This window comes from Salvelinus namaycush, chromosome 8 (genome assembly GCF_016432855.1).
Source record: "Salvelinus namaycush isolate Seneca chromosome 8, SaNama_1.0, whole genome shotgun sequence".
NCBI classification, from domain to species: domain Eukaryota; kingdom Metazoa; phylum Chordata; class Actinopteri; order Salmoniformes; family Salmonidae; genus Salvelinus; species Salvelinus namaycush.
This window is the reverse complement of record NC_052314.1, coordinates 26,417,849-26,443,560: the sequence shown is the minus strand read 5'-3', so window position 1 is coordinate 26,443,560 and position 25,712 is coordinate 26,417,849. Positions and strand designations below refer to the sequence as shown.

At 43.6% G+C, this 25,712-nt stretch overlaps 1 protein-coding gene across 1 annotated transcript in view; it reads right to left on the bottom strand.

Annotated features, from left to right (window-relative positions):
- The window catches only part of LOC120052564 (ubiquitin carboxyl-terminal hydrolase 24-like), a 47,284-nt gene that overhangs the window by 19,368 nt on the left and 2,204 nt on the right, over positions 1-25,712 (bottom strand). The window contains exons 2-29 of the mRNA XM_038999547.1: positions 23,648-23,816; positions 23,442-23,509; positions 23,086-23,229; positions 22,853-22,975; positions 22,711-22,746; positions 17,844-17,909; positions 17,525-17,590; positions 17,346-17,420; positions 16,985-17,143; positions 16,685-16,799; positions 16,364-16,575; positions 15,189-15,446; positions 14,046-14,153; positions 13,745-13,894; positions 11,200-11,331; positions 10,741-10,852; positions 8,840-8,916; positions 5,540-5,680; positions 3,656-3,892; positions 3,293-3,502; positions 2,952-3,125; positions 2,775-2,860; positions 2,587-2,695; positions 2,243-2,398; positions 1,933-2,126; positions 902-1,124; positions 645-807; positions 305-466 (exon numbers count right to left, since the gene is read on the bottom strand). Coding sequence (XP_038855475.1) covers positions 305-466; positions 645-807; positions 902-1,124; positions 1,933-2,126; positions 2,243-2,398; positions 2,587-2,695; positions 2,775-2,860; positions 2,952-3,125; positions 3,293-3,502; positions 3,656-3,892; positions 5,540-5,680; positions 8,840-8,916; positions 10,741-10,852; positions 11,200-11,331; positions 13,745-13,894; positions 14,046-14,153; positions 15,189-15,446; positions 16,364-16,575; positions 16,685-16,799; positions 16,985-17,143; positions 17,346-17,420; positions 17,525-17,590; positions 17,844-17,909; positions 22,711-22,746; positions 22,853-22,975; positions 23,086-23,229; positions 23,442-23,509; positions 23,648-23,816 — 3,925 coding nt within the window. The remainder of the gene's footprint in view (positions 1-304; positions 467-644; positions 808-901; positions 1,125-1,932; positions 2,127-2,242; positions 2,399-2,586; positions 2,696-2,774; positions 2,861-2,951; positions 3,126-3,292; positions 3,503-3,655; positions 3,893-5,539; positions 5,681-8,839; positions 8,917-10,740; positions 10,853-11,199; positions 11,332-13,744; positions 13,895-14,045; positions 14,154-15,188; positions 15,447-16,363; positions 16,576-16,684; positions 16,800-16,984; positions 17,144-17,345; positions 17,421-17,524; positions 17,591-17,843; positions 17,910-22,710; positions 22,747-22,852; positions 22,976-23,085; positions 23,230-23,441; positions 23,510-23,647; positions 23,817-25,712) is intronic.

The following is a 25,712-nucleotide window of genomic DNA, read 5'->3' as shown; positions in this document are numbered from 1 at the left end:
CTATTGGGGCAGTATGTGAATTGGAGTGGGTCTAGGTTTCTGGGATGATGGTGTTGATATGAGCCATGACCAGCCTTTCAAAGCATTTCATGGCTACAGATGTGAGTGCTATGGGGCGATAGTAATTTAAACATGTTACCTTGGCATTATTGGGCACAGGGACTATGGTGGTCTGCTTGAAACATGTAGGTATTACAGACTGGGTCAGGGTTTGAAAATGTCAGTGTGTGTTACCTAGCTGCAGTGTTCGTAGCTGTAGACAGGTGAGCAGTAGCGACAGAGTGTGTGTGTGTGTGTGTGTTACCTAGCTGCTGTGTTCGTAGCTGTAGACAGGTGACCAGTAGTGACAGGGCCTCTCTAGCGATGATGCAGTCTTTAATAGAAACACTCTGCTGCTTCACGCATATCCCAGCATGCAGAGCTGTGGGCGGCGCTTCGCCCTCACTGCTGGAGCTGCAGTTACTTCCTGTCGAGAGAGAGCAGTAAAAAGAGAGAGGAGAGAGAGAGAGAAATCCTCAGCATAAGGCTAAAGAATCAGAAGAGAGTAACAGACAATCCATTTCATTGCTCACAATTCAGGCTGATGTGTATGTTGTTACATGTGTGTCAACATATTCCACCAGTGCCTTGTATGTGTGTCTCACCAGTGCTGCTGACACGGGTGCGGACCCCAAGTGGAAGGAGCGAGCTGTGCTCAGGTCTGATTGGCTGTGGACTGCCGACGAGGTCCAATCGGCCAGCGGCTGCTGCCCATGTCAGACGCATGAAGCACGCCAACGTCGAGGTGAAGTCCCCCACCTCCATCGTCTATGGAGGAGAGACATGGTTAGAGGTGTGTGTAAGATGTGTGTATTAGGTGCATGTTTGTGTTAGGTATGCATTAGGGTGTGTGTGTGTGTACCTGTATAGCTACGCGTGCAGCAGGGATGATCTCCTCTACTCTGATGGAGGAGCGTTCAGACAGAGACATCTGTCTATAGGAGCTCTTCTCTGGCGTTCCACACAGCGACAGCTGCCTCCCCGGTCGCCCCGCGTTACGGAACGGCCGACTAGACAGCGTGTCGCCCTCTCGGATGACATCATCATCCAGCAACGACGGCATACTCTGGCCAACCAAAAGGAACCTGCAGGGGAAAGAAAGATCCAGTCACATTCAACCTCTCTAACAACTTATCTAAACGTGTGTGTGCAGTGGTGGATTTCGTTATAGGCGACATGGACAGCCGCCCAAATTCAGAATGGTGACATTTGCGATCGGTTTTCTATCGCTCATTTGCACATCACGTCAATGATATCATGTCACCGTGTGGGACTGAAGGTCAATTAATCTTGTCGGAGTGGGCGCCCTGATTCTAGTTGCCTGGGAAGGTCTCCCACTCAGAAGTACGAGATGGGGAGGGGGGCGGGAGTAGGTTGACCTCAGGGCTCCCCACTGGAAGCCCGAGGTAGGGGAAGCGGGGAATCTATCAAATAGCGCACCTCTAACGGTGTACAGTACTAATGCAATTAGTACAATCAGTCACACTACGAATTGCTACCAAATAAACTACAATTGACTCATAATACTGTGAATATATAGTTTCACAGACATATTGTTGCATTTTTTTCTGGTTTGAGCGAAATCGTTAAGAATAATATAAAACCAGTCTGCACACCACCAAGGTGAATTGGTTTAGTCTTGACTCTTGGTTGACAGTGTTGGGGGATGGGTAATGTATTGATGCTCGAGTACCAAAGTGTCTTTGTTACTTATTTTTGTATATATTTTATATTTATATAGTTTTAAATTTTATGATTATTTATTTGTGTTGTTCCAAATGTCTGAATAAAAATTACAGTTAGTGCAGAATGGTGGGTGGGGGTTCACCCAGGGAGCCATACAAGCTAGAACCGCCACTGTGTATGTCTGTCTGTCTGCCTGTGTCTGTGTACCTGGCCAGTTGTAGACAGATGGAGTAGACTCCCTGTCTGGTCTCATAGTCCACCTCAGAGGGAATAGAGTCTCGCTGCATCACGTTCACCACCAAACTGAGACCTCCAGCTTTCAGGAAGTTCTCACAGAAAGACTTGACACTGGTCTTAGCCATCTCATCATCTGAGGTTGGCATCAACTTAGAACTCAACACCTTGAGAAAGAAAGAGAGAAAGGAGAAGAGAGAGGTCACAGAAAGAAGTGTGTGAAGTGTGTCCGTGGACAAATGTGTGTGTGTGTGTGTGTGTGTGTATAGGAGTGTGTGTGTACCTCTAGGTTGTAGAGGACTCTGAAGGTGGACATCCCGGGAGCAGAGGATCTGAAGAGTGATTCCAAGATGGAGGCAGCACTGGGCTGGTGCTGCTGCTTAGAACCCAGAGACGGAGACCGAGAGCCTGACCCCTGACCCAGGGTGAACAGCGTCTTCTACAGCAGACACACACAGGAAACGCATACATGTTATCACCCTGGCTCTGGTCAGAGGGGTTGAACTGTCCTCATCATTTCAGCCCAAACACAAACTAACCCACCGGGCCTGATGGTTGCTAGTACAGGGTTAGATTATTATAGTACTGAAGGGTTAGTAGCTATAGAACTAGTTAATGTAAATGTACCTGGTGACTCCAGACACTGGACTCTTTGGGAACAAAGTTATCTAGAGCATCCTGAACCTCTGGGTCTGTTGGGATCAGCAGCAGCAGCTTACGCACACGCAGGGTTGTCCTGGAACACACACACACAGAACGTCATTCATTCAGGTCCAGGTCCTTGAAGGATCTGTGTGTGTTCGTGCACAACTCACCGGGGTTCGTCCAGGTTGGCCAGCTGGTAGAGCATCTCAAACACGTTGCACACCAACGCCATGACAACACCTGGAAGGCACTTCTCCTACAAACACACCGTTAGCACATAATCAGACACAAACATGAACTCAATGTGTTCGTATATACATGTCAGTGAGTGATTGTGTGTGGTTTACCTGTTCCATAGCGTAGGCGGAGTTGAAGACCGCAGAGCTAGAGGAGGATGCGGAGGCGGAGGATTCAGAGCTGCCACCAGAGGGCGTGCCGGTGCCAGAGCTCTTCACTGTCAGAGACTGCTCATCATTGAACCCCAGCTGGGACAGCAGCTTCTGGTCCCGGTTCATTGTCAACTACAGAGCGAGAGAGAGAGAGAGTTACACAAAACACACAGATGCATATGATACGCAGTCACACACACACACACAAACACACACACACTTCCATCCTTTGGCTTACTACGCTGTCACACACACTGTTCAGTCATCGACACACAAGTAACACACACACACACACTCACCACGCTATCATTGGCAAAGATTTGGACATTGTCGACTGGACAGCTGAGGTGCTCAGCGATCTTCCAGCGGATGCTGCCTACAGTTTCATTACTGTGGGCCTCCAGGGTGAAGGTGTCTTTGGTGGACTCATAGGTGACGTGTAGAGAGACAGGGTGGCCGTTGAACGATGCTCCGTGAGGTAGAATGGTACGAGGCACAGAGTACAGATCCTACACACACACAGTCATTTTTCTATCTTTGCATGTCACGCTCTCATTCCCCAAATTGAAATGTTTATAACGACATATGGGTGAGAGTAGTCTAACGTTTAAACTAAAATTATAAATGATGTGTTACATATTTTGGTCAGTGTGAGGTCTTACCTCGATAGTGATGACGTAACGCTCAGCCAATAGCAGCAGCCTCTCAATGATCACCAGTTTGGTGGACCTGGAAGGTGATTGGACCGACGTAGCAACAGTTGGCATGGCGGTGGCCGTCAGCATCTTGGTTGCCCTGGTAACAGCATGAGTCAACGTGGGGCCTCCTAGAGCTGAACTGGCCGCCTCGAGTCGCTTGTAACAATCAGCAATGAACTTCTTGTGTAAAGACACAGAATCCTACAGACACACACAGCGGGGACCGAGAGACTGAAAAACAGCTTCTATCTCAAGGCCATCAGACTGTTAAATAGCCATCACTAACATTGAGTGGCTTCTGCCAACATACTGACTCAACTCCAGCCACTTTAATAATGGAAAAATTTATGTAATAAACGTGTCACTAGCCACTTTAAACAATGCCACTTTATATAATGTTTATATACCCTACATTACTCATCTCATATGTATATACTGTACTCTATACCAGCTACTGCATCTTGCCTATGCCGTTCGGCCATCACTCATTCATATATTTTATGTACATATTCGTATTCATTCCTTTACACTTGTGTGTATAAGGTAGTTGTTGTGAAATTGTTAGGTTAGATTACTTGTTAGATATTACTGCACGGTCGGAACTAGAAGCACAAGCATTTCGCTACACTCGCATTAACATCTGCTAACCATGTGTATGTGACAAATAAATTTGATTTGAGAGTCAATAGCAGAGATCGTAACCATGACCACCCCCCACACACACATACAGGTTTGGGTACTAACGGATTGCATGTAACAGGGATTATGTAATCGGATTACAAAAATGAAGTAACTACCAGCCCAGATTGCTTAAAATAAATATGGCGTAATCAAATTAGTTATATTCTTAAAAACAACGTATTACTTCATCTAATATCAAGATGTTTGCTGCAATAGAAATTGCAGGTTTTTGAGAGCTGTGCTGAGTGTAAGTCACCTTTTAGTGGAAATGGATACTTCTCCTTCCTGTTCGAATCTATTTAATATCTCCAAAACTGCCAAATGACTTTCCTTGGTTGTCTCCACAGAAACTTTCTTTAAACAAAAAACATCAGACCCCCACTTACTGAGCACTAAATCATTCCCCATTTCATCAGGATCGTTATGTCAAAAGGACACTTTAGTTTAGTTAACACAGCTCCATCCTGTTTGTTCACTTCCTAAGCCCTGGGATGACACACACCACAAATCAGCTGCTTGCACAGCTAACCCTCTAGTTTCAGTGGAAATAAGTACACTGAAATATACCTGTCAGCCTTGGCAGACAGATCTACGTGTTTTTGCAAACTGAGAATAGTCTACATTCAGAATATTTGCACAATTGATCATCCAACTCATGAAATAATCAGATTTCTCTTGGATCCGTTACATATGTCTACTTTATCGTTCCAGACTGTTATGTTAAAGGTGGGCCAGACAATCAAATGACCATTTCCTCTTTTACTGAGCACTATCTGCTCGGTGGCTGGGTGCAGTAGGCCTATAACTGCACAATCGAAAAACGAGAGTTGGGTATGCTTTCCCTACAACTTGACAGTGAAGCTGACTTTTTAGCAGTGATGCCATTTCATCAAGAAGATGCAACAGGCATCTGAGCCAGCAATTGCCCAAAGATGCTGGTGAGCTGGGTGGGCAAGAGGGGAGATAGGTGGGCAGAGAGGTCACTCATCAGTCTGCAGCATAAACTGATGTGGCAGATGCTGGCTAACCCAGTAATCCAAAAGTATCAGATTGCGTTACTCATTCCAATGTATTATATTACTAATTACTTTTACTGTCATGTAATCTCTAATCAGTAACTGATTACCTTTCTCAAGTAATCAGTCATAAAACCCTGCACACACACACCTTCTTCATCTTTGGGTTGAGGTTGGTGTAGCTGTAGGTGATGATGAGCTGGATGGCCTCGTTAGCGATCTCCTCGTCAGGCGTTTCCATGGCGATGCGCCAGATAAAGTCCATCCCAGACAGGTCCAGCCGCTCCACACACTACACACAGGACCGTAATGATAAAAGGGTTGGGGTGTTTAGGCCCCACAGGTGCATTAATCCTAACGGTCATGCTAGTGTTAGCCTCATATGCTGAATAAATTGACAGAAACTGGTCAGATTGTTGGAGTCCAGAAATTATTTTCCAGCTCTGAAAATAATGTCTCAATACTGATATGGAGATGAACGACTGTCTAGACATGTCATGAACCAAATTATTTAATAAAAAGGGGTCGTTCCACCATGTCAGTGTCTTTTGAGATGTGTAACTTGGTGATTTTTTTTTGATTTCGCCTCATTTTAACATTGTTATATAGAGCACATATATGTTCAACATAATAAATGTTAATTACAATACATTTAAAAAAAAGACTATAGCAGTGGTTCCCAAACTTTTTTATAGTCCTGTACACCTTCAAACATTCAACCTCCAGCTGCGTACACCAGGGTCAGCAACCCTCTCAAATGCTGTTTTTTTGCCATCATTGTAAGCCTGCCACACACTATACAATACATTTGTTAAACATAAGAATGAGTGAATTTGTCACAACCAGGCTCGTGGAAAGTGACAAAGAACTCTTATAGGACCAGGACACAAATAATAATAATAATAATCAATAATTTTGCACTTTATTTAGCCATCTTACATATAAAACCTTATTTGTTCAACAAACATTGTGAATAACTCACCACAGGTTAATGAGAAGGGTGTGCTTGAAAGGATGCACATAACTCTGCAATGTTGGGTTGTATTGGAGAGAGTCTGTCTTAAATAATTTTCCACACACATTCTGTGCCTGGATTTACTTTTCATGCTAGTGAGGGCCAAGAATCCACTCTCACGTAGGTATGTGGTTGCAAAGGGCATCAGTGTCTTAACAGCGCGATTTGCTAAAGCAAAACATCTTTCAGGCTGTCAGGCATTCCCTTGGCAGCAAGAGCCTCTCGATGGATGCTTCAGTGTACCCAAGTGGTGTCGGGGGCAAATGCTTGCACGCGCGTTACCACTCCACCATGTCTCCGTCATGGCTTTTACGCCATCAGTACAGATATCAACACATCTTGACCACCAAAGTCCATTTGATGTCACAAAGCTGTCCAGTACTTTAAAAATATCCTCTCATGTTGTTCTGGTTTCCAGAAGAGGATGTCTTCCTTAATTGACACCCCATAAACGTAATGGACATATACCAGGAGCTGTGCCAGGCCTGCCACATTGTCACATGTGCTCCCTCTCCAGCCTCTAGGTCACCAGGCTGCTCGTTATGGCGCACACCTGTCACCATCGTTACGTGCATCAGTGCATTATGACACCTGGACTCCATCCCCTCCTTGATTATCTGCCCTAAAAATGTCACTCCCTTTGGTTCTTTCCCCAGGAGTAATTTTTTCAGTTTCATGTCTGTGCGTTGTTCGCGTTTCTTGTTTTGTATTATGTTGTTTATTTATTAAAAACACTCACTCCCTGAACTTGCTTCCCGACTCCCAGCACACGTTACACACGTCTGTTGACTCATCCAGCTGTAACGCATATAATAATTCACTGGCTTGTATGCAAAGCAGTAATTGTTTCAAAACATCTCCTGCCACGTCACTGATGAGTCGTGAAACAGTGTTGTTTGATGGAGACATTGTCTGTATAGTTTTTTTGCCCTTTTCCCACAGTATTGTCCTAGCCATATCTGCAGGAGCAGGAAGAATTAAGTCCTCCACAATAGTATGGGGCTTGCCTGTCCTAGCCACTCGGTAGTTCACCATATAAGGCGCTTCTAGCCCCTTCTTATTAATGGTATCTGTTGCTTTTATACATGTCTTACTACTCGAAAGTCATCTTTATTCTCGCTCAAAAAACTCCCGTGGCTTATTTATCAAATTGTCATGTTTCGTTTCTAAATGTCTGCGCAAGAGTGAAGGTTTCCTGCAAGAGAGTAATGGTTAATGTGTTTGGATGTTAAAAATTTGAGTAGGCTACTGTATTTGACATGGTATTACTTCGCTTAACACTAGATGATTTCATTTTATTTTTGCCAATGAAACGAGACTACTCAGGCGAGAGAAAAAAAACTCACCCAAATGTATAGTCCCATTGGAAAATATAAATGTACTGTTTGAAAATTAGAAATTAAATTTAAAAAAATATGAATCACCTTTTTATTTGGCGTACCCCTGACGGCATTGCGCGTACCCCCAGTTTGGGTATACCTGGACTATAGTAAGTATTATTAATGCCTATTAAAGGTGCACAATGCAAATATCGCTCTGCCATTTCCTGGTTTCTAAAATTCTAATTGTTTGCTTAATTTCAGTTAGTGACAAAACAAGCAAGTATAGTGTAGAGATTCATTGTACCATCTAAACAGCTGTGAAATATATTTTCCATAACCAAAATACTGTATTTTCAGCTGTTTGAAGCTGGTGTACAAAACCGAAAGTAAAAAAAAAAAAGCTAAAATGAAACTTCTGACAGATCTTTAACTCAAATTTCTATGTCAATTTTGTTGGGTCGCCCCAAAAGTTATATATCGCCGCTTTAAGTGGCAAATAAAGTCAGAGTTGACCGTAACAGGTCTGATGATTTCATCTTAAAAATCAGCCATACATTCTTTTATGACAGAAGAAATGGAAGCTTGTTTTGTGCAACAGGCAATTGAATGCAAGCTTCACAAAAGAAATTAAGTTTGTAAAACATTTCTAGCCTGTCTATATATGGGTAACAAGGTTGATGTGTTATGCTCGACCAACTCAGTTTTCCACTACAAAACACTTTATTCATATTCAAAATCAGATTTATTGAATTCTCCATGTGGTCTATATTAAAAAGGGCACTTATCCGAATATAACAGGCTTCTAAAATTCTTTATTGGAGCACAATTTCTAATTAAAATATCAAATGGACACATAAGGCACTAATTTCGTGTAATGACCTAAAAAGGGTGGTGTGTAGGCAAACGTAACTATACCTGTGGGAACCAAAAAAAATGCAACCAACTGGGGACATTTTGGCGATCCTCATAAGGAAAAAGGCTATTTCTAGAATTAGGGTTAGGATTAAGTTTTGGGGTTAAGTTTAGGGTTAGGGAAAATAGGATTTTGAATGAGAATCAATTGTGTCCCCACAATGTTAGTAAAACAAGACTGTGCGTGCGTGTACTGACTCACCAGTTGAGTCCCCTGGCGTTTCAAGCGATGGTCACACAGGTTGACGTTCTCAAAAAAGGTCTTGAACAGATTGAAGCCTAAAAAAATCCCAAATAAAACCCTGGTTAAAGCTGTTAAGTTCATGTTTTAAGTATCCCTATATTTCTGTTATTACGGGGCTATCACTCAGTCAAGAGTGCGCATGCGCAGGAAGTCTAGTCGTTGTTGGACCTAGCCTGGAGTGTAATGGCTACCTTGTAGTGTGTTCATATAGTAGAGTAAACTTTGTTAAACTGGAACCTTGTCGTTGTGTCATTTCGAGTTAACAAAAGCCACTATGTAAGATCTATATGCAGTGCATTCGGAAAGTATTCAGACCCCTTGACTTTTTCCACATTTTGTTATGTTACAACCTTATTGTAAAATGGATTAAATTGTTGATTGTCCTCAATCTACACACAATACCCCATATGACAACGCAAAAACTGGTTTTAAGAAATGTTTGTAAACATAAGTATTCAGACCCTTTACTCAGTACTTTGTTGAAGCACCTTTGGCAGTGTTTACAGCCTTGAGTCTTCTCGAACCTGTATTTGGAGAGTTTCTCCCATACTTCTTCGCAGATCCTCTCAAGCTCTGTCAGGTTGGATGGGGAGCGTCGCTGCACAGCTATTTTCAGGTCTCTCCAGTGATGTTCGATCGGGTTGAAGTCTCAGCTCTGGCTGGGCCACTCAAGGACATTAAGACTTGTCTCGAAGTCACTCCTGCATTGTCTTGGCTGCGTTCTTAGGGTCGTTGTCCTGTTGGAAGATGAACCTTCGGCCCAGTCTGAGCTCATGAGGACTTTGGAGCAGGTTTTTTTATATTTTTTTCTTTGCTCCGTTCATCTGACTAGTCTCCCAGTCCCTGCTGCTGAAAAACATCCCCACAGCAATCTCAGCCACCACGCTTCACCGTAGGGGTGCTGCCAGGTTTCCTCCAGACCTGACGCTTGGCAGTCAGGCCAAAGAGTTCAATCTTGGTTTCATCAGAACAGAGAATCTTGTTTCTAATGGTCTGAGAGTCCTTTAGGTGCCTTTTGGCAAACTCCAAGCGAGCGGTCATGTGCTTTTTACTGAAGAGTGGCTTCCGTCTGGCCACTCTACCATAAATGTCTGATTGGTGGAGTGCTGCAGAGATGGTTGTCCTTCTGGAAGGTTCTCCCATCTCCATAGAGGAACTCTTGAGCTCTTGGTCACTTCCCTGACCAAAACCCTTCTCCCCCGATTGCTCAGTTAGGCCGGGCAGCCAGCTCTTGGAAGAGTCTTGGTGGTTCCAAACTTCTTCCATTTAAGAATGATGGAGGCCACTGTGTTCTTTGGGACCTTCTATGCTGCAGACATTTTTTGGTACCCTTCCCCAGATCTGTGCCTCGACACAATCATGTCTTGGAGATCTACGGACAATTAATTAGACCTCATGGCTTGGTTTTTGCTCTGACATGCACTGTCAACTGTGGGACCTTATCTAGACAGGTGTGTGCCTTTTAAATATTGTACAAGCAATAGAATTTACCACAGGTGGACTCCAATTAAGTTGTAAAAACATCTCACGGATGACCAATGGAAACAGGATGCACCTGAGCTCAATTTGGAGTCTAATAGCGAAGGGTCTGAAAACTTACGCAAATAAGGTTCTGTGTTTTATTTGTAATAAATATGCAAACATTTCTAAAAACCTGTTTTTGCTTTGTCATTGTGGGGTATTGTGTGTAGATTGATGAGGAAAAATAAAAATGTAATCAATTTTAGAATTGATTAAACAAAACTTGGAAAAAGTGAAGGGGTCTGAATACTTTCCAAATGCACTTTATGTCAATGAGTGGACTGCCAACAAAAATGTAAACAAAAGATACATTGTGTGTGTGTGTGTGTGTGTCTCACCATTCATAGTAATCTCGTAGGGCTCCAATTTGAGGATCTTCTCTTTGAAGAGCTGCTGCTGAACATCACTCTCCAGATCATGCTGGCCCTTAGTGAACCACTCAAAACACATCTACACACACAGGTAAAGTCAGAGTGGTGGAAAAAGTACATCATTGTCATACTTGAGTACAAGTAAAGATACCTTAACAGAAAATGACTTAAGTAAAAGTCACCCAGTAAAATCCTACTAGAGTAAAAGTAAAAAAGTATTTTGTTTTAAATATACTTTAGTATCAAAAGTAAATGTAATTCCTAAAATATACTTTAGTATCAAAGGTAAAAGTATAAATCATTTCTAATTCCTTATATTAGGCAAACCAAACAGCACGATTTATTTGTATTTTTTTTAAATTTATTTACACACAGAGAGAGACAGAGAGAGAGATAGAGAGACGACTATGTAACATGTGTAGGTACCTCTCTGTCCAGCTCGCAGACTTCGGGCCCAGAGACCAGGCAGTCCCATAGTTCTTTGGCTCTGTTCCAGACCAGGTAGAGGCTGGCCTCCTGGAGGAAGAAGGCCAGGAACTTCAGGTGGCCGTCTAGATACTGAGGAGGGGAGGCAGAAAGAGTCAGAGGCTAGCATGTACTTCAAACCACAATCGTCCCTGATCACAATCATCCCTGTTCCGAGGAACTCTAAGGCTTCATGCCACAATGATTACCACCCTGTAGCACTCACTTCTGTAAACGTGAAGTTCTTTGAGAAGCTGGTTATGGCACACATTAACGGCACCATCCCAGCCACTCGAATTTGCATACCACCCCAACAATCTCAATTGGTCTCCACACTGCCCTCACCCACTGAGATAAGAATACCTATGTGAGAATGCTGTTCATTGACTACAGATCAGCATTCAACACCATTATCCCCTCCAAGCTTGTCACCAAGCTTAGGACTCTGGGTCTGAACACCTCCCTCTGCAACTGGATCCTGGACTTCCTGACGGGCCGACCCGAGGTGGTAAGGGTAGGCAACATCACCTCCACCAGGCTGACCCTTAACAGAGGAGCCCCACAGGGATGTGTGCTTAGTCCCCTTCTGTACTCCTTGTTCACCCACGACTGTGTGGCCACGCACAACTCCAACACCGGCGACAATGAGTCAGCCTACAGGGTGAAGGTCAGAGCAACAATCTCTCCCTCAACGTCAGCATGACCAAGGAGCTGATCGTGGACTAGAGAAAACGGAGGGCACGGACACCCCCATCCACAGAGTGGCAGTGGAGCAGGTAGACAACTTCAAGTTCCTCGTTGTCGAAACCACTAAAGACTTAAAATGGTCCAAATACACACGCAGTCTTGAAGGCACGACAGTGCCTCTTCCCCCTCAGGAGGTTGAAAAAGTTTGGAGTGGGCCCTCAAATCCTTAAAAGGATCTACAGCTGTACCATTGAGAGCATATTGACTGGCTGCATTACTTCTTGGTATAGCAATAGCACCGCCCTCGATCGCATGACACTACAGAGGGTTGTGCGGACAGCCCAGTACATCACTGGGACCGAGCTCCCTGCCATCCAGGACCTCTATATCAGGCGGTGTGAAAAGAAGGCCCGGAAAATCAAAGACCACAACCACCCAAGCAACCACACAATTTTCTCTGTTGCCGCACGGCAAGAGGTACCGTTGGATCAAGTCTCACAACAACAGGCTCTTGAACAGCTTCTATCCCCAAGCAATACGACTGATAAATAGCTAAACGGACAGTTTACCTTTATTGACGTTTTCTTTTATATTTGTCTCTTTGCACACTCACAGGGCCCTACACACAAACATTCACTCCATCATTTGCTAATTCACATATAATATGCATATACATTTATACTGACTCTACACACGCACTCACATGCAAGCTGCTGCTACTACTCTGTTTCTTATATCCTGTTGCCTAGTCCCCTTACCCCTGTACATATATATACCTCCTTCACTCCAGTATCGCTGCACATGTAAATTTGGTATTGGAACTGACTTTTTAAATATTTCCTGTATATAGTATGCTTACTTGATTAAAATTGTGTATGTCATATTTATTATTTCTCATGTGCTTTTTTCTAGTAAAACATTGTTTTTGATTATTGCATTGTTTGGTTTAGAACATGCGAGAAATGCCTTTTGCTGTACTTGTGACATTAAAATGTCAAAATCTCACAGAGGTCAAAATCCTCAGTCCATCATCTCAACTAGGGCCGGGAAGATACGAGTATCGTGATATTTAGTATCGTGACAAGGAAACAAAACACGAAAGCAGACTCAACGTCTTCAGAAAAACAGCCCAATGTTGGAAACAAACATCATTATGTGGTCATCCAGTCACATATTTTCCAAGCTATATCACACTATATTTTACATTCAGCAGAATTCTTTGTTGTTGTTGTAATTTTTACTCCCCAATTTCGTGATTATGATCTTGTCTCATCGCAGCAAATCCCCAACGGGCCTGGAAGAGGTGAAGGTCGAGTCATGCGTCTTACGAAACCGAGCCACGCTTCTTAACACCCGTTCACTTAACCCGGAACCCAGCTACACCAATGTGTGGAGGAAACACCGTTCAACTGACAACTGAAGTCAGCCTGCAGGCACCCGGCCCGCCACAAGGAGTCGCTAGAGCGCGATGAGCCAAGTAAAGCCCCCCGGCCAAACCATCCCCTAACCCGGACGACGCTGGACAAATTTTGCGCCGCCCTATGGGACTCCCATTCATGGCCGGATCGAACAACCAGGCTGTAGTGACGCTGCAACACTGCAAATCAGTGCCTTAGAACGCTGCGCCACTCAGGAGGCCATGCAACAGATTTTTTTAAGGACCAAAGAGTTGTCTGCTTGGTGTTCTTTTTTGCCATGGAAAAATTATTGCAATACTGGTATCGTCACAGCCCTAATCTCAGCCACATAAACTCCTACCAAAGCTCTACAACACATCAAAGCAAATCACACACAGACACAAGCAGACACGCTGCAGTACCTCCTGGTAGGTGTATCGTCCATCTACCAGTGTGTATCCGGCCAGTCCATTGCTCCCAGCTGCAGACACAGCCAATCGATGACAGACCACCAAAGATCCTGTGATCAATTTGACGATCTCAAAGTTCTTCTTCAAGTCCTGGATGATGCTCTGCTGGGGAAGCACATGTGCTATGAAGATGTGTCTGTTCATTTTAAAATGTGTCAAGTAATGTGTTCATGTACTTTTAATGCTGTCGACTGCTGCCATCTTGGATAAGGTCTCTCTTGCAGGGGTAGTGTGTGTGTGTGTGTGTGTGTACCTTGTCCTGTTTCTGGTAGGTCTGTTTGATGAAGGAGCGTGTGATCTCATGGAGCTGCCGCAGAGCTGGAACCACCCAGACCGCTTGGGGGCTGCCCTGCTGTGAAGACTACACACACACACACACTAGATGAGCAGTAGCGTCAGATTCCTTCAGCTCATCCAATCACATGACACAGAACACCAGAGCCACCCCCCACACACACCTTACACCTTGATGCCCAAACACAAACCTTATCCAATCAATACCTCACTCCTTGACTCATACACCTGGACTTCCCACCAACACACACAATGAAGACTGGCCCATTCCACAGAAAATTAGACACCTGATGTAGTACTGAAACAGCTCATGTTACCCTGTGGGAACCAAGTGGGAATGTGGAATTTACCACATACACCTAGGAAGAATCCACTTGAATGCCCCTCCAACCTGTAATTACTAGTGGGAAACTCGTCTATCATCCCTGAGCTCCGACTTCTCCACATGCTGACCTCTGACGTCAACAACTAAGGAAATTACATCGATAACAACATTTTGGGCAGTTAAATGCAACAACAAAAGCAATCTATAAATATGGTTATTGAACCCTATCATTTCTTTACAAGCATGATAGCTGCACTTTTAGTTAATGGTTGACGCAGCTTGTTGGCCATTAGCCAATCTGTGTTTCTCAACGAGTTCAAAGCACGTGAATGCATCCAACTGGTATTTACAACTTCACAACTTGTAATTTCCACTTTCCCACTTGGTTATGAACGCAGCATTAAAATCAAGTGCAGCAATCCTTCAGTGACCAATCAAATCCCCCCCGTGATCCAGCACTCCTCCAGAATTGGTTGGTGTGTAGCATTGACAAGATTGTAGGTGAATGCTGACTGGTCAGTAGAGTTGGAAGTGGAGGGGCTTCTCTTACTTTGGCCAATGAGTTTTCTTTGGCTTTCTTCTTGCCCCAGGAGCCAGTAAGAAACGAGCTCTGAATGTCGCTGGTTTTACCCTGCTCCTCAGTCTGAGTCTACAAACATAAACTGGCTTATTCAGGGCGTGTGCGTGCGTGTAAAAAAACATACATTGATATTCAAAGGCTGTGAGTGACAAAGCGCTTCAACCTACAGAGAAACAGAAAGTGTGGGTGTTTCTCACCTTCTTGATGTCTTCTATACATTTGATGATGTAGCAGCGCTTTACAGTCTCCTTCACAGCATATGCGTCAGTGAGGATGGCCAGGTGTTCCTCAGACGCCTGCTGTACCAGGGAGGTAGGCAGGATGGGCAGGTGGGCTAACTCCCACAGCACCTCCAGCACCTTCCCTGTGGTGGCCTCAGACCGGGCTTCTCTACCGATCCTCCCAATCAGACTCAACAGCTTCTGCCTCACACGGTCACTCTCTACCTCCCAGCTCTGGAACACACACACACACACACACACACACACACACACACACACACACACACAGGGCCTAAAATTCACTTTTTGTTCCACCAGCTATGATGGCTGGTAGATAAAAAAAATCAACCAGCCAATCAGATTGTTTTTACCAGACAAAATATTTTTGTTATAATTACATTTAAAAAAATAAACAACCACGCTTTGTGATTTTTCCGAAACAAGAAATGTATTAGAAAATGTGGTAATATTGCTCAATTTCATCTCATTTTTTGTGACCTGAGTCTTTTACCCAAAATATCAGATAAAAAAAATCCACTTCCCCTTTAAGGGCAGGTTACCGTGGTAACAGGACCACTCGAATCATGTCACTTGTGTCTGTGTGAGATTTGGGATGTGACTAGTAGTAGACAGCATCTACAGCATCTCTGCTATCAGTTGAAGCAGCAGATTCAAACGAACATTGAAAAACAACCCGAGCTTGTGAACAAAACAATGTAAATAGCCAAGAAATAACAGGACAAAGTCTCACTTTGCTGACTTGAGTAAATTAAAACCAACATTTATGCCTGTGCCAGCGCCTCCAAAACTGTATCTATCAGCGCTTCACTCACAGTGCGCAAAGCTGTTGCTGCGCGAAGTCATATGTAGGATTTGTATTTCTTTGTGCGATTAGCAGCTACGAAACAAAACAGCAGAAATATTTAGAAAACTCACACATGCTCATACTTGACTTCTGACTCTTATTTTTATTAACAAATGCGAATGTAATGCGTGCAGTGTAGAGCCTGCAAATTGACCACCCCCCAACATTAGACATTCTTACCCGCCAATAGCTAAATCTACCAGCATTTGGCGGGTGTTAGTAATATTTGCAGGGCATAAAATTAACACGAACAGACACAGAGACGTTCCTAATCACACATACAGACCTTCTGTATAAGGACAAACAGGTGGCTGAGCTGGTCTAAGTTGAACTTGACGGCAGCTGCAGCCATGATGGTGTGGATGTTCTCAATCACCGTGGACGACTGTCCTGCCTGTATCATCCAGATCTTAGAGAGCTCGTCCAGAGACAGTTTACTGCCCAGCAACTCAATGATGCCTTTTATTCGATCACAATACTGGGCCTGGTCTATGTTTCCTAGAACACACACACACCTATTACTGCTTTCTGTTACCTGGAATCACATGTCAAGATAGATAAAAGTACAAATATGTTGTTCCAGTGCTAACATTAACATTGTCTTTACCCTCCAGTGCTATTGAGAGGACAGAGTTCTCCACCAGCCAGTCCAGCAGTCTGTCTGTGTCAATGGCATTCTTCACCGTCTTAGACACAGTACTCTCCTCAATCAGCTTAGTCACCTAGACACACGCATAAACACATTTCATACCGTTTATAGTAAGAAGCATCCACATGGACAATAGCATAACAATAAGGAGAGCGACACCAGTTTGTCTTGGCCCTGCTGACTTTGGCAAAGGCTTCCTGTTTTACCCGAGTTGAACCTAACCTCTAACCTTTCACCGTGTAACCCCTGACCTCTCACCTCTTTGAGGGAGTTCATCTTGGTAGAGAAGTGAGGAGTCTTCAGCATGCGTAGCAGAGTGTCCAGGCGCAGGTCGTCCACCACAGTGACCAGGGTGGTCTGGAACCTCATACACAGCAGCTTTATGGCCGACAGCAGTTCTGGGATACTCACCAGCCTCTACAGGAGGGACGGTAACAATCATCATCTGATGCTGTGTTCATAGGAAACTCTGTACAGTCTGACTGTTCGTTTCAGACTTTATGCTCTGAATGAACAGTTCTAGACGTTGGACACTGATATTTATAACATTTCCGGGAGCATCCCAAGGTATGTAGAGCAGAGTCTTGTGGGTATACAAGGCAGGGGGGTATTGTGGTACCTTGTCTTTCAGGTCCTTCTCCTCCAGGTTCTGAACATAGGTGATCATCTTATGGATAACAGGATCCAACATGGGCTACAAACACGCAGACATTATTATTAGTCTCATGAACTAATCATCATGCTGAGGGTGTACCGTATGTTGCGTGTCTTAGTGTGTATTGGAGGGAAATGTCTTACCTGCACCAGGCTGGAGTTGAGGTATTCTGCACACACAGATAGAGGCTGGACCAGAGCAGACACACACTGCAGAGAGACAGACAGTTGCATACACACATACTCTAAAAACATTTTTTAAATGGTTGTCTCCCAAGGGTGAGGGGGGGCTTGAGAAGCTACAGTCTCCAGTGCAAGAGAGAGATTAACATGCTAATGGTGGAGATGGTCTTTGCTGCGAAAGGGATCAATGTGTGTGTTGTTCTGGTTAGAATCCTCAAAAGGAAGGACTCATACAAGGAGATCTAAGAGTAGCCACACAAGTATGCATGTGTGTCCTTACCCCAATCTCTATCTCCTGTGTATTGAGTTTAGCCTGGATAGCAGTGAACCCTCCCATCTCTCCAAACTAGAGAGAGCAAGAAGGGAAAGGACATTGAGAGAAGAAGAGACAGAAACAAAAATGAATGGCAATACGACTAACGGAACACAGAATTTTCACTTTAAAATGGCAAACAAAAAAACACTGATTTCCAAGTTGAACATGCCATACATATGCACAATGACATATGCACAATGACTACTTAAAAAAATGTATTTTTTTAAAAATACATTTACTGGGAAAACTGCAGATGCAAAGTGTGGTAAAATAATTATGGTAAAATCCACTTTTTCGAGCGGAAAGATGATGGCCAGAGCTTACTCATGATGTTGCACAACAATTTAAGTCAATAAGTTATCGTTTTAGTCAAAGTATGATACTGTATATTTAGGCTTGAGGTGACAAATCCAAACTGCGCACTCCGTGTAAATCCACATGAATGCAGTATCTTTTCCTATGATATGACATACACATTATTGTCAGCCTACGTTTTGTTTCAGGACTGGGTTTTATTTTAACGTTACCACCCACCAGCATGGCATTGTATATTAATCAGAAACAGCTGCAATTGTATTCCTCTTCGCGACTGAAATGATCCAAACAGACTTGTGTTCACTGACCCATGGAGCAAATTAAAATAAGGGGTGCAAATTTGTTTAACAAAAAATGTATCAGATTCCTTTAGATCATTTGCAAATGTTCACTGATTTGTTAGCAAGTCTGTATAAAAAAAAAAAATACACACACACAGCGGCCAGTTTATTAGTTACACCACCCCGTTCACAAAAATGGTTTGCTCCTACAGACAGTGAGTCACGTGGTTGTGGCTTGCTAGAAAAAGCAGGCAGACAGGCGTCGAGGCATTCATTTACTGTTCGATTGAACGTTAGAATGAGCAAAACGAGTGACCTAAGCGACAGAGCGTGGTATGACCATCGGTGAGAGGCACGTCGGCTCCAGTTTCTCAGAAACGTCCGGCATTGGCTTTTCACGCAGGACAGTGTCTACGGTTTACTGAAAATGGTGCGACAAACAAAAAATATCCAGTCAGGGGCAATCCTGTGGGCGAAAACAACTCGTTGATGAGGGGTCGAAGGAGAATTGCAAGAATCATACAAGCTAACTGGCGGGCCACAAACAGACAAATAACTGCACAGTACAACAGTGGTGTGCAGAACAGCATCTCGGAACGCACGACTCGTTGGTCCTTGTCACAGATGGGCTGTTGCAGCAGACGACCACACTGGGTTCCACTGCTATCAGCTAAAAACAAGAAGAAGCGGCCACATTGGGCATGCGATCACCAACACTGGACAATTGATGAGTGGAAAAACTTCAGCCTGGTCTGACAAATCCCGGTTCCTGTTGCGTCATGCTGATGGCAGTCAGGATTTGGCGTAAGAGTCCATGGCCCCATCCTGCCTGGCGTCAATGGTACAGGCTGGTGGTGTAATGGTGTGGGGAATGTTTTCCTGGCACACGTTATGTACCTTGATACCAATTGAGCAACATTTCCATCCCCCGAAGAATTCACGCTGTTCTGGACGCAAAGGGGGATCCGACCCAGTACTAGATGGGTGTACCTAATAAACTAGCCACCCCTTTATAAATGGTATAATTGTGTGATGTGATAGCATTTTGAAAACCTGCTCCCCCGCCGCCGCAAGATGAATGGTTTTGACCGCTCATGTTTTGCTACACTACACGCTCCACTGCTTTGACTGGTGTAACAATAGCTAGAAACCACAAGTGTCTATGCAGATAACGAAAAGGCACACGCGAAAGAAAATTCAAGGAATTTATAGTTAGTTACATGTCACTTGCAGCGTGCATGATCATGAGCAAAGTCATTGTAGCCTATCATTTCACTTCCCATGAGAACCATGAGCATTGTTTTTGCTGTACCGCAGCCGAAGCCTGCCCGCACACTGTTTGTGAGTGATCGCAAATATAGAATTGTACCAAATCAAGTCTATAAAAGGTTGGAATGCTGTCAAGAAAGAAAGTATTCCATTTACACACATGGTAAAAGTCACTAACAAGATGTAATTAGAAAGAACACACAAAGGGCCTTAATTCTTGGAGTTTAAAAAAAAATGTTATTAAACAAATAATAAGTTATTTGTCTAGGTACAACATGTACAAACGTCTTATCCACGATAATTAAAACTTTTTTTTTTTTTACCTCTGATATGATAAGAACAAATGTTTGAAATCAGTATCAAATAAACATGTTATCCATAGTAAAAACGAAAAAGCTATGATAGGAAACAGTGGGTGAGAACAAATCTTTTGGAGACCTTCAAATGTTCAGGAAATCATTTCCTAGACAGATTTGCCTGGTAGCTAGCAGATTTAGCCTTACACAGCAGGGCAGACTTCTCTGTGGAAAACAGTTCCTCTGGCAATCATAGAAACCTTCTTGGTAACGAGGGCACTCAACATGTCGCTACTGAGGGAGGCTCTGTACTGGGTTTTGTTCTTGGAAACGAGACTGAATATTCATTCACAGTCTGCATTGCTGGGGATGTTGGTGGAATATGACCAATATGCATTGCATCACAGCCAAAAGGTGGGAGTAGACCAGGCTGCCCCCCCTTTTCATTGTGACGATTTCTCTCCAGGCCTGATCCGTGCGCATGTTGACCAGACTCTGCTCAAAGGTTGTTGCCTGAGAGTCTAACCTCATCTTCCACCAGATCAATAGAGGCTCCCTCAGGAATAATGCAGGGAAAGCGTGCCATGAAAAAGTTGAGGGATGAGAACTTGGCAGTCTGCCTGTTGGCAATGTCAGCAACCACTGCATGCTGGAGGAGCACATCTCCAAATGGAAATTTCAGCAACATGTAGTCTACTGCAGAAGAAAATAAGTTTCTGACATCTGCATAGAAGGTCTTCAGATCCAACTTGCCTTGGCCCCCAAGTTCAGTCTCTATAGTAGAGGAACGCTTGTCACCTCTCAAACAGGGCCAGTCACTAGTATTGGCTTTTTTTTTTTTTAGACACGGTTCCTAATCAACACTAAAAGCAAAATCATTTTGAAAACATAAAAACTAATGATCGCATAAATACAGACCGCACACTGGCTACACAAAGCTTAAGTAGGCTGTGTTTCAGCCTATGTAAAGGTGCCTATTGTATTTCTTTACAGTGCATACATCATTTCAGATTTTCAAAATTGATAAAATCTCAAATCTAGTGCAACGGTATTTTAGAAGCATTGCCTTTATAGCTAATACCGGACACTCATTCATTCTTCATCGCTCACTCTTCTAAACTCCCCACTCCATTTAATGCAAAGATGTTTATATTTATTTTTGATTATACTTTTTGTGACGTGGATCAGAATTACAGTTACAGTCAATCAGGTTGCATGATCTTCGTAATGTTACGTGGGAAATACAACTAAAGGGACGCAGAATTAAATGTATATCACACTCGCACAAATGCGACCAGTTGTTTTTAGTATTTGCATTTAATTTCTTTCACCTGCAAATGCGAGTGAACTGCTGCCACTTTAGAGCCCACTGAACGTCCATCTTAAGTTCGCTAACGTTAGCTTGAAACAATTAGTGTTTACCTTTCCACAACACACAGAGTCGAAAAGGGATTTGTCCACATGTTTACGTACAGCTGACAGTCAGCAAACTCAGCATCACAACAAACAGGAGGCGGGGCAGACGGGGTAGCTACGTCGAATAATGATGTATTAATCTGCATGTCCGTTGACACAAACTCCGTACATGTCTGTGTGTTGCAGCTCGAGAATCAGGATGTTAGAGTCACTTTTTATTCAAATGTACATTAACAATAAAAAAACAAATCAGGCCCCATTTATTTCTGCGTACTTTTAACTCGGATCTCGTACATGGACAGAGAATTACATAGCTGGTACGCACAATGCGTGCATGTTGGCAGGTCTGTTATTTTTTCTAACTATTTCTATGGGGGATTCGCAGCCGCAATTTATGGGAGATGACAAAACTTTGGAGAAAATATATGGCGAAATCAAAGATAGGCCAGTGGTTGCAATCTGTGGCGAAGTCTTGACAAGCTGTTCATTGCGAAAAAGAAAATACTTCTGCATTTCCCGCTGTGTAATCACATTGAAAATAAGCTCACAAGAACTCCTGATAAAGTTGGGTAGCTGATATTCAGATCTTAAATAGTGGGCCTACCACATGGATGGGAATTCATAAAAATCCAGTGAGGGCTGACATTGTAGGCTACACCTCTGTCCGCAAGTCTTTTTGGGGTGTTTTACAAATGGTAGGCTTACCACATAGATGGGCATTCATAAAATTCAATTTCAGGCTACAGTAAGTACAGTCTGACGCCGGTGCCTTTTGGACTTTTTTGGTGCAGTCCGGACCGGCCTTGATTTCCACATCCACGGACATTGGTTTTTGGTCCGGTCCGGACCATCCTTGATTTCGCCCAAAAATAGATGCCTATAAATGACTTATTTTTAACTTTCATTCATAACCAAAAATGAACTGGATTTCAACGTCTGGAAAATACGTATTTTTCAACATCCGGAAAAAGACGCCTTTTCAACGTCCTGGAAAATATGTATTTTAAACATAAGGAAAATACTTTTTCACCTTTCATTCAGAACCTAAATTTAACCTAACTTCAATGTCTGGGGGGGGGCTTTAAAAGTAGTCATTGTGCATGGAGATATATGGTTTGTTAAACCTTGATATCAGTGGGGTTTTTTGGTATACATTTTAAAGTGAAAAATATGAGTTCTCAGAATAATTCTGTTACCATGAAACTGCCCTGAACTATCACAGAGGTGTGTGTAGGTGTGTGTGGGAGGACTTACCCGATTGACCAGGTCTACCAGCCAGCCATGAGGCTCCTGTAGAAACAAAAGGCACACACACACACGTGATCAGTCACACATAGATTTTCTGTTTTTTATTTTATACTTGTGCTTTAGAGCCACACCCATATTACAGCCTCACCTTTTGGTAGCTGTTGCTAGGTGACACAGCAAACATGGCTTCCTCTCCAAACACCTCGCTCCAGTTCCTCTGACACGTCTTCATACGGTTCTTAAAGTGGTACTCATTGTCTGGGTTGAAGGCCTACAGACAGACAGCTAATGGTTAAAGGGGTGAGGTGTGTGAATGCTATTTCATGTGACGTGGTGTGTGTGTGTGTTTACTGTATGCATGAGATCTGTGTGTGTACCCACAATAGTCAGTACACCCATCACGCCAACAGGTATGGGGTCCCGTTTGACTCTCTCAGCCACCAGCTCCACCAGTAACATCAACATGTTGTAGATCCCCTCATGGATCTCTGTCCCCCACTTATGGACCGCACTACTGGTCAGGAGCTAGAAAGGGATGGGAAGAGCGAGAGCAAGCAGAGTGAGTGAACGTGTCAATATTCCACCAAACAGTCCTGTTCAAATAGGCCTCCTTTCTTGAAGATGAGGGGAACTGTGTTTGAAACAGGTTGTACACCACTCACTTATAAGTGTTATGCACACACACAAACACACCAACACACCCTTAAAGGCTTCATTCATGCATACACACAACTCACCTTTTTAAAGGCCTCGTGCATACACCTGTCCATAAACTGCTTACAGTTTTCATCCGCATCCGCCAGACCTGAGAGAGAGACAGAGTGAGAGACAGAAAGAGAGAGACAACTGGGTGTAAAATAATGTGTGAAAAGCATCCAACAGTTACAAGTCACAAAACCCACAACAACAAACCTACCCCACACACTTACTCGCTCTCTCTTACCGTGTTTGGCGAGGCAGGTGGCTGCGACCAGACATTTGCCCAGTGACTCCTCTCTCTTGTAGGGGATGGACCAGTGGTCAGTGAACACTCTGTTCTCCAGTTCATACAGGTTAGTGGTGGGGAACTCCATACTCCTGCCTGAACAATTCCCATTCTCATCATTACTCCTCTGAAACACACAGAAACATTTTATAGTTCTACCAGTGTTGTAGTCCTCGAGACCGGTCTTGAGAGTCTTGGTCTTGTCTAGGTTTCAGATAACATTACTCCGTCTCGGACATTGAGGACTCGTAATTTCTTCGAGACCAGCGGAGTAAGAAACTCAATTACCAGCTCCCAATCAGTCAGACTCAGCGTATAAAACTGTTTGGTCGAGCCAAACATCCACCCTCCTTTCATGACACATTAACATCTTATCGCCTATTCAAACCTGGGCTTCCTACTTTACTCGTAACATTACTGTCCTTTACTTTCATTGAAAAATATCCTCAAACTGTCATGCTCGTCAGAATGTCCTTTGATTCGCTGGCATGAATGCAGTAAATGTTTGAAAGTTGTGCGCTCACAATTATTTGGGGAGACGGGGAAGTTGGAACATATTTTGTCTCTATCTATTAGAGACCTGCTTGGGTTAGTGATCATCTGTAGAGTGGTTCTCTGCCATCAGCACGCATTCTCTCACCATTCTGACTGTCTAAAGAATCAATATGTTCTTCTGAAATATAAACACAGAAATACTGGACATTTTAAACTCATTATGGTGGTTATTTGACACAATTACAATCATGGTCTTGAATTGGACTTAATTTTTCTGATCTCGGTCTTGACTCGCCCCCCTCCCAGTCTTGACTCAGACTCGATTTGCTCCGGTCTATAAAAATCGGTCTCGCTTTCGTTGTCTTGAACACAACACAACAGGCTGTGAGAGGTGTGTGTGTTCAATAACCCCTTTCAGTACAGCATACCAATATATGATCGATGGAAGGATGAAGGGGGAGGGAAGGAGGGAGAGAGAGAGAGAGAAGCATCAGGTTTCAGCTATCTTCCTTCATAGAAAAAAATGGAAAGAGAGATGAGCTCTAGATGGATGGGTGGATGGAGGGAGTCAGAGATGAGCGTTTCTCTAAGACAGAAACGTCAACAGCCAAACATTTCACTGCTGAGGAGCACCTACTAAATCAGAAACCTCTGAACAGCACAGTCCAATCAGAGACCTCTTTTTGAGGTCAAGAAGACAGTATGAACTGTTGACCTGTCTCTTAACAGGTCAGAACCAATAGGCAGTCATCACTGTTTCCTCTCAGCATTATTAACACAGTAACAATAACAGTACTAGTGCTGTTTTCCTGCCTGAGCTTCTCCTAAGGGGAGGACTGGAGCTCTGGGCTTCTCTCAGGAGGACAGGGTGTGGTGTGTTTGTTAGTGTGTCTATGTCTTTCTGGTATGTGTGTTTTTAATGAGTGTGTGTGCTGCTGTGTTTATGTACGCATGTACGTATGTTGCGCAGGGCAGCTAAGTAACCATATGAGAATGTAGGGATGTTTGTGTGTGTGGAGCTATATTTAGGATGAGAATGCAGGGCCACAGACCCGTGACATGCCTCCTAAGGCACAAACAGCAGAGACGCAAAAAACAAGCTGGAGAGAGAGATAGAGGAGAAAGAGTGAGACGGAGAGATTTGTCTGGCACAATGGTGTGAATGTGAACCATTTGAATATGTAACCTGAAATACATGTTTTCAATATAAAAACAAAACAGGGCTGCTTTTGACGCAGACGGTTCCTGGAAAATGTGGTCCATTTGAAAACATTTTGCAATGCTGTGACCTACTGAATGCAACCCGGGTGTCAGACACACACACGCCCACACCCTGGTGATCAACGTCACCATGCACACGGTTTCGCACAGCAATGAAGACAGCGGACATAGTCTGCTGTGTGTAGAGAATGGAGATGGTACCCTAACCGCTAGACTAGAGAGATACGCCTTACGATCGGATGCCAAGCAGTTGCCATACCAAGCGGTGATGCAGCCAGCCAAGATGCTCTCAATGATGCAGCTGTAA